At 44.4% G+C, this 9,475-nt stretch overlaps 1 protein-coding gene across 1 annotated transcript; it reads left to right on the top strand.

Annotated features, from left to right (window-relative positions):
- Nucleotides 1–5,496: 5,496 nt before the first annotated feature.
- On the top strand, nucleotides 5,497–6,106 carry LOC130197452 (gastrula zinc finger protein XlCGF9.1-like). The gene is given in 2 exon segments (XM_056420175.1): nucleotides 5,497–5,963; nucleotides 5,965–6,106. Coding segments are annotated over 2 exon segments (609 nt in total).
- Nucleotides 6,107–9,475: the final 3,369 nt, after the last annotated feature.

The following is a 9,475-nucleotide window of genomic DNA, read 5'->3' on the forward strand; positions in this document are numbered from 1 at the left end:
TGATGAGCCCGACTGCCGACGGGAAAAGCTTTTGGTGTGGCGGTGGTCTTTGTCATGATGGAGCCTCCTCCCGAGGGAGGGACTCGTGTCCAGGGTGGGAGGGGTCAGCGACAATCTTTCTGGCCCGCTTCAGTGACCTGAAGTGAACACAGGACCTGGAGAGGGAAGGCAGATTGCAGCCAATAACCCTCTCGGCGGCGGATGATGCTCTGCAGCCTGCACTTGTCTTTGGCTGTGGCTGCAGGGTGGTGCCAGACGGTGATGGAGGAGCAGATGATGGACTCAACGATGGCCGTGTGAATTGTACCATCATTCTCCCTGGCAGGTTGAATTTCCTCAGCTGCCTCAGGAAGAACATCCTCTGCTGGGCCTTCTTGGATGATGGTTCAGCTCCCACTTGAGGTCCTGGGTGATGATGGAGCCAGGAGCGGAAGGACTCCACAGCGCCGACGGGGAGTCACACAGGATGAGGGCGGGTGGGCTGCATTCCTCCTGAAATCCACAACCATCTCCACTGTCTTTGAGCGTTGAGCTCCAGGTTGTTCTGGCTGCACCAGGTCACCAGGTGGTCAGTCTCCCACCTGTAGGTCTCGTCCCCACCAGAGATGAGCCCAATGAGGGTGGTGTCATCCGCGAACTTTTGGAGCTTGACGGACTGGTGACTGGAGGTGCAGCTGTTGGTGTACAGGGAGAACAGCAGAGGAAAGAACACAGCCTTGGGGAACCTGTGCTGGTGGTCCGGGAGCCTGAGACGTGTTTCCCCAGCCTCACGTGCTGCTTCCTGTCGGTCAGGAAGTCTGTGATCCACCTGCAGGTGGAGTCGGGCACGTGCAGCTGGGAGAGCTTGTCCTGCAGCAGGGACGGGATGATTGTATTGAAAGCAGAGCTGAAGTCCACAAACAGGATCCTGGCATAGGTTCCTGGGGAGTCCAGATGCTGGAGGATGTAGTGAAGGGCCATGTTGACTGCATCGTCTGCAGACCTGTTGGCTCTGTAGGCGAACTGCAGGGGGTCCATTAAACTATGCATCACTGTGTGAACCTTGTAAACAATTAAATCGCTCCACCTCAACATACTGTTGTATTTGTAGACCCATACTATTGACTTTTCTCTTTCATCTCTTGTTGCTGTGAAGACTTGCATATCAAATTCCTGATTGCCATATTGAATTGCATCATTCTGCTATAATAGCTCTGCAGTGCCCTTCTGCTGTCCTCATTCCCAGACAGAAAAACAATCCCACCATTGTTCTTTGTCAACACCATATACATGTTTATTATGAGAACAGAAAACTATGAGTTGATTTGGAAAAGGACTGATCCCAGTGATGTAATCAGGAGAAGGAGCTCTAGTCTGGACCAAGAGGACCCAGAGCCTCCACAGATTAAAGAGGAACAGGAGGGACTCTGCACCAATCAGGAGGAAGAGCAGCTTGACTTGAAGCAGGAGACTGAGACCTTCATGTTGACTCCTACTCATGAGGGTGTTTTCCTCCAACAGCACTTTGGCTGATAGCAATTGTGTACGATTACACAGGGTCATTGCTACAGGGTTCCTCTAGCTTTACAAAAAATGCTGTTTTATGTTCTATCTTAAATCTTTTTCTTTGAAATAACTCGAAGATATCAGCTGACGTAGAAAGGAGAAAAAAATGTGAAGAGGCGGAAAAAGAAAAAAAAACACGTTTCTAATGTCGGAACTTGACAGTGTGACACCCAGCGGAAGTAAACAACGGAGTTAGCGGGTACAGAATGTAACGTTAGTAGTCTTCGCGGAGGTAAAACAATAACGTCTCATTGCTGTCCGACATGAGACCATCGTTGATGTCCAAAGGGTCTGAGTAGACAAGCACACCAACGACTCCATAGGGTGCTGCATTGATGGCCTGAATGAGACACATGGCATTTGAGGAGGTTCTCTGTGAGCAGCAGCAGCTCTGTATTCAGCAGAGGAGCTTCAGTCTGGACCAAAAGGACCCAGAGCCTCCACAGATTAAAGAGGAACAGGAGGAACTCTGCACCAGCCAGGAGGGAGAGCAGCTTGAGCTGAAGCAGGAGACTGAGACCTTCATGTTGACTCCTACTCATGAGGGTGTTTTCCTTCATTTGCTCTCTTGCTGATAATTGTTTACAGGGTCATTGCTACTTTTATCTACCGGTTAAAGTTTTATTTTTTATGTTAAATGATTGTCTTTGAAATAACTCAAACATCAGTTGACGTAGAGAGGAGAGAAAAAATATATATAAAAAAGGCGGAACCAAAAAACAACTCGTATCCAACGTCGGAACATGGCAGTGTGACACCTAGCGGAAGTAAACAACGGAGTTAGCGGGGAAAAGATGTAACTAGTGATGGTGAGATGAAGCCAAATGAGGCATCGAACCACTTCAGCCAATTGGTTCGAGAAAGGGTTCATTTCTCGAAGCTTCATGTGCTCACGACACCACCTACTGGCCAGGTGTATAATCACAGGAAGCTGTATCTGAACCACATCATGTGATGCATTGCATTTTTGTATCTGTTATGGCTGTTGGGAATGACTGAATTACAAAAATGTATGACCAAATCATTTCTGTACATAAATTATCACATGTGCATAATAACATATTTTTAAAATGTATTCTGTGTGTACATTTTCCCAAAATGGTAGTATATGATATGGCAGATTGTGTAATAATGTTATGTCACTTTAGGAAAATGGCATGGGCTTAAGCAGGCAGAGGACAGTGAAAGTGCTTGTGTAACTAGGAAGAGGGGACTGAATATGGTTGTGTAACTTGGACTGATGTAGGCTACAGGACAGGGGACATTTTTATTCAGAAATAACAGTTTCTCAACAGTTCCATCTTATCACCTATCCTTCTCTCCTCACTCGCCTAACTCTCTCTCTCTCTAAACTCTTCAACCTCTCAACCAACAACCCCAGCGCTGCCAACTCTCACGGTTTGACCGTGTGACACACGCTTTTGCATGTTTTCACACGCTCTCACGCCACACAACCAATTTCTCACGGCAAAAGAAATTCTGATTTTGGGCCGAGGCGCGTTGGTTCCTTTTCAAACTCCGCGACGATAGATGGCGCTAAGGAGCGCATCTATAAACCTATTCGCTGCATAGACATCCTATTTACCCCAAAGAGTCCCGGAGTCAGCAACAGAAGAAGATTTTCAAACAGACACAACGAGCAGAGACTACGGTGTGTTAATGCAGGGCTCTTGTGTCACGCATTGAGTGTGACAGTCACGCATTTCGGTCTTACGTCACGCACTCCCGCCACACATCGTATTTCTCACGCTGAAAAAAATCTCTGCTATTTAATGTTTTAATGTGCCGCAGCACGCAAACATGAGCCGCGCTGCCCTCACCGTGGGGGAATCAAGCGCTCCCCTGGAGTTCTGCTGTGAGGTCCCACTTATCAGCCAATCAAAAAAAAGAAATGGGCTACACAATAGCCAATCAGAAAATAACCTATCTGGGTAAGATTTAATCCAGCAACCAATGAAAATAAAGCATCCTGGATAGATATGTCACTCTTGCCCATCTTCAAAACTTAAGAGCCCTGTTAATGACATGTGGTTCAATTAAGTACTCACTCTCTTAAACTTTACATCTTGAAATAATTCGGTGTGTTTGTGCGTGTGATTTTGTGAGGTGATGTAAACTCAGCTGTCATAAGGAGCAGCAGGAGAGCACCGTGTTAACCTCTTGGTATCCTGCATGCTCAACACATCATAGCATTGTTTGTTAAGGCTGCCCACATAGCATTCATCACTTTATTTACAGGCCTAGGAAAAGGACCCTCTCAAAAAAATTCCAAACAGCACTTTGAACAAGTAAGATGTATTATAAAGAATTTAACATAAAGACAGGACATGTGTGCAATAGAATTAGGCATGTTTTTGGAAATGAGAGTAGAGTTATTAAAAAACATTTTAATTATTTACGGTAGCAAAGATGTCTCGTAAAAGACCTTTGCCAGGCCAGAATGCAGGGTACAACATGGGTACAACGCCACATTAATTCAAATGTCCTGATATTATACCCACCAACGTGTGTGGCTGCGTGCGCGGCAAAATGTTGGTCACCCCCGACAAAATCTCACTCCAAGGTTTTTTGAAAAGTTGGCAGCTCTGCAACCCACATGTTGAATGGAGCCTGAGGGGTTTATATTGCTGTCAAACCTCCCGGCAAAATCTGAACCACTTCCCGAAGCAGTCACGTGGTACAGCCGGGCAGCGAGGCTTCGGACGTCATCATTTTTGGCTCCTCCCCTAAATGAAGCAAGCCTCGATACGCGCTTCGAGGAAACGCCCCCTCCATTACTCGAAACACGCTTCGAAGCGTCGGCACATCTCGTAACAACACTAGATGTAACGTTAGTAGTCTTCGCGGAGGTAAAACACCAATGTCGTCAGTTGAGAACATGAGAAAGTTTGTCCACGAGCGGCTGACTGCTGCTGCGGAAGAAATATTCGGAGGAGTTTTTGAAAAAACTATCTTCGAGTACCAGGAAGAGGTCGACCGTCAGCGCAGACTGCTGGACATCGTTTGGAAACCTGAAATAAAGCTACGCAGAACAGGTGTGTGAAATATAGCTCATCCTTTTATTTAATACTGCAGTCACGTGGATTCATGCAGATGGTCGACAGCAAATGAGAACAGGTTGGTACAATGAGGTGAAGCAGGCAGAGAATAAATAACCTACCTTCCACGGTACTCTTGCCGTCCATGGAATACGATATATTCCTTTCAACTGTTTTATTTAATTATGTATTTAGAATATAACGTTATAAGAAGTAACATTGTGCTTTCTCTTGATATTCTATTGCACATTAAGCAACTCTCCATTGTGAGGGCGAAGAAGATTGAACAAGTTAAAATATTTGATCCAATACTGATGTTGGTTTTCCTGGGTTCACACAAGTTTACCATCCTGTCCTCGTCCACTGTCAGGATAGCCGGTGTGGTGAATGCTTGGTTTCACTTGTTGGTATTTTCATTTTTATCATCAGATTATTACCTATTTCCTTTTGTTCTCTTTCCCTCCAGAGCTCCCAGAGCAACATGTCTGTAAGGATGAGGAGGAAGAGGAGGAAGAGGAGGTTCTCTCTGAGCAGCAGCTCTGTATTCAGGAGAGGAGCTCCAGTCTGGACCAAGAGGACCCAGCGCCTCCACAGACCAAAGGAACAGGAGGAACTCTGCACCAGTCCAGAGGGAGAGCAACTTGAGCTGAAGCAGGAGACGGAGACCTTCATGTTGAATCCTACTCATGAGGAAACGGACCACAGTGAGCCAGAACCCACAACTGACCACCAGCTCGTAGCTGAGAGCCCAGATCGTAAAGGAAGTGAGCATGAAGACTCTGAATCAACCAGAAATCCAGAGCCAGAACCAAAGAAAATAGATCCCAAAAATAGAAGTCACTGTGACGATGAGAACTTGTTAAAGATTCCCAATGATACTCAAATCAGGGAAAGCACTTTTCCAATGTGATACATGTGGAAAACATTCAAGTGCAGGTCAGGTTTGTCTATACACATGAGAACACACACAGGTGAGAAGCCATTTATTTGCAAAACATGTTCGAAGAATTTTGGAAAAAGTAGTCATTTGATCGTCCACATGAGAACACACACAGGTGAGAAGCCTTTTACTTGCAAAACATGTTCGAGGAATTTTGGAAAAAGTTGTAGTTTGACGGTCCACATGAGAACACACACAGGTGAGAAGCCATTTTCTTGCAAAACATGTGGAAAGGATTTTCAATATAGTTATCATCACTTGAAAAGCCACATGAGAACACACACCGGTGAGAAGCCATTTACTTGCAAAACATGTGGAAAGAGTTTTGGACTTAGTGATAGCTTGAGGGTCCACATGAGAACACACACAGGTGAGAAGCCATTTTCTTGCAAAATATGTGAAATGGATTTTCGATATCGTTCTCACTTGAAAAACCACATGACGACACACAGGTGAGAAGCCATTTTCTTTCAAAACGTATGGAAAAGATTTTGGACGTAATGATGACTTGTTGGTTCATGTGGAGAGCCCACTCTGCAGAAGCCGAACTGCAAGAAAACATAATTTGAGGCTACTCTGTTGACGAGGCTCATAAGATCACATACAGACACGTAGCCTTGTGTTTGCAAAATGAAGAAAGAAACCCTCTCTTTGTATCGGTGAGTCAGTAATGTTGACATTAGACAACTTCTGTTTTCTGTCTACCTCATTAAACATTTCCATGTAGTTTGTAATTTCATTAACTTGAAACAATTATCGTTGTTTTGGATTTTAAAAGTGGCCCACAAACAAATTGCAGGTGGTGTGCAACACGGTGCTGTCAAAGAATCAGCCGGAGCAATAGTGAAGAAAAGTGAATGAAAAGTAGGAATCAGTGCTCGAAGGGAAGTGGGCAGCAAAATGCAGTTGTTTTTCTTACCTCTTGTATGTATTCTGATGATAAAGTGATGTGAGGTGATGAATACCAGATTCACGCTGAGGTCTAAAGCTTTAAGTATATTATGTTCATCAAGGCTGCACATGTGTCTCACTGACATGAAGAGAAAAAGTAGTCATAGTGAAGAACTGTTACGTTACACAGACACTCTGGTGAGAAAGGCAAGGCAGCGCCTCTACCACCTCAGGCAGCTGAGGAAATTTAAAGTTTCCCAGAGGATCCTTCAGTCCTTCTACTCTGGAGCTGTAGAGAGCGCCCTGACAGGAAGCATCACAGCACCCTGGTTTGCAACTGTCTACTAGGACAGGAAGGTTTCCAGAGAGAGAGTAGTGCGCTCGGCTGAGCGCACTATTGGAACTACACTCCACCCTGCAGGACTTACACCAGGAGGTGTGCAGAACCAGAGCCGGCAGGATCATGAAGGATCCTCACCACCCCAACAACAGACTGTTTCTCAGCTGCTGCGGTCAGGCAGGCGCCTCCGTAGTCACGCTGCAAGAACAGAGAGACTGAGACGGAGTTTTCTTCTCAGGCCATCAGGACTGTGAACTCCGACCTCACCAGGACCCCACATAGACCCACACAAACTGCCCTCTTAGGCACACACACACACACACACACTTACTGTAAATATTGTGTTGTTTTTTATTGTAAATAGTGTGTACTTGTTGCCCTTGCACATTCCTGCTGAGCATTGCCACTTTCATTTCACTGCACACCCTGTGTGTGTATGTGACAAATAAAAACATCTTGAATCTCTCTTGAATCTTATACCATACAAGAGTTGTTTTAATGTTGGAGCTCACAGACTGTTTATTGTTAATTTATGACTTAATACCGTAGCTGATGGTTTGATCAGTGGGGCATCCTCATGTTGAACAAGCTGTGCTGGAATGTAACTGCATGAACTCAAATACTGTAATATTGTACAACGCTGTCCTCAGATGGCTAAGATTTCATTTAAATTCCACACAGAATCTTGAGCTGAAAAAATGTAAATACATTTGAGGTATATTTGTACTTTTAATATTTCTACTTACTATGTTTTACAGGCAAAATATTGTATTTTTAAGCCACTCCTTTTAATTAACAGCTATAGTTAGTTTGCTGATTAAGATTTTAACGAACGAAAATTGATAGAGTGCCTTCAATCTGTTTTCTTGTTAAACTATGCATCACTGTGTGAACCTTGTAAACAATTAAATCGCTCCACCTCAACATACTGTTGTATTTAGACCCATACCATTGACTTTTTTCTTTCATCTCTTGTTGCTGTGAAGACTTGCATATCAAATTCTTGATTGCCATATTGAATTGCATCATTCTGCTATAATAGCTCTGCAGTGCCCTTCTGCTGTCCTCATTCCCAGACAGAAAAACAATACCACCATTGTTCTTTGTCAACACCATATACATGTTTATTATGAGAACAGCAAACTATTAGTTGACGGAATAGGACTGATCCCAGTGATGTAATCAGGAGAAGGAGCTCTAGTCTGGACCAAGAGGACCCAGAGCTCCACAGATTAAAGAGGAACAGAGGAGACTCTGCACCAGTCAGGAGGAAGAGCAGCTTGACTTGAAGCAGGAGACTGAGACCTTCATGTTGACTCCTACTCATGAGGGTGTTTTCCTCCAACAGCTCTTTGGTGATAGCAATTGTGTAATTACACAGGGTCATTGCTACAGGGTTCCTCTAGCTTTACAAAAAATGTTGTTTTATGTTCTATCTTAAATCTTTTATTTGAAATAACGCCGAAGATATCTCAAGTAGAAAGGAGAAAAATGTGAAGAGGCGAAAGAAAAAAACAACTCGTTTCTAATGTCGGAACTTGACAGTGTGACACCCAGCTGAAGTAAACAACGGAGTTAGCGGTACATGTTGTAACGTTAGTAGTCTTCATGAGGTAAAACAATAACGTCTCATTGCTGTCCGACATGGAGACCATCGTTGATGTTCAAAGGGTCTGAGTAGACAAGCACACCAATGACTCCATAGGGTGCTGCATTGATGGCCTGAATGAGACACATGGCATTTGAGGAGGTTCTCTGTGAGCAGCAGCAGCTCTGTATTCAGCAGGAGGAGTCAGTCTGGACCAAAAGGACCCAGAGCTCCACAGATTAAAGAGGAACAGGAGGAACTCTGCACCAGCCAGGAGGGTGTTGTATCTTTCTTCTTGGGGTTCATGCAGGCGTAGTTTGAATGAGGACTTGTTTGGAAAAGAAGAATCGAGGGACCAGCACTCAAAGAATACAAAGTTTATTCTTTAGAGTGTTAAAGTAAAAACAGACGCCTGCTCGAACGGCTGGGAATCCAATGGGTCCGTATCAGGAATTCAACGGAGATATGTGGGTGGCCATACAGTTTATATAGACAAGAGACAGAGGGGAGGTCTCATGTTCGATTCTATAGGCTCCCCCAAAGAACTCCATAGCCCCCTTCCTCTCCTTCGCACGCCACACCAAATATGGATCTATGGCGCCGTTCCCCGCTGTGAACTGTCGTACCAGCTTGATGACAAAAGAGCTTTTCTCCTCCAATATGCTTGGAGGCCTTGTGGCCTTAGACTATAAACTAGCTGTATCTTTTAAGAGTAATATGAAAAGGTACTATATATTCCTCGAGGAGTTGATAGACTTTCGCCAACAAACAAATAATCAATGCAAACATACAGGTATTATCATGACAAAATAATTTCGCCCTTCAGTAAAGTTCCACACACAGATCGTATGAAGTGTAAAAGTGGTGTGCAATAGAATTAGGCATGTTTTTGGAAATGAGAGTAGAGTTATTAAAAAACATTTTAATTATTTACGGTAGCAAAGATGTCTCGTAAAAGACCTTTGCCAGGCCAGAATGCAGGGTACAACATGGGTACAACGCCACATTAATTCAAATGTCCTGATATTATACCCACTAACGTGTGTGGCTGCGTGCGCGGCAAAATGTTGGTCACCCCCGACAAAATCTCACTCCAAGGTTTTTTGAAAAGTTGGCAGCTCTGCAACCCACAT

This window comes from Pseudoliparis swirei, chromosome 7, assembly GCF_029220125.1.
Source record: "Pseudoliparis swirei isolate HS2019 ecotype Mariana Trench chromosome 7, NWPU_hadal_v1, whole genome shotgun sequence".
In the NCBI taxonomy this organism is placed as follows: Eukaryota; Metazoa; Chordata; class Actinopteri; order Perciformes; family Liparidae; genus Pseudoliparis; species Pseudoliparis swirei.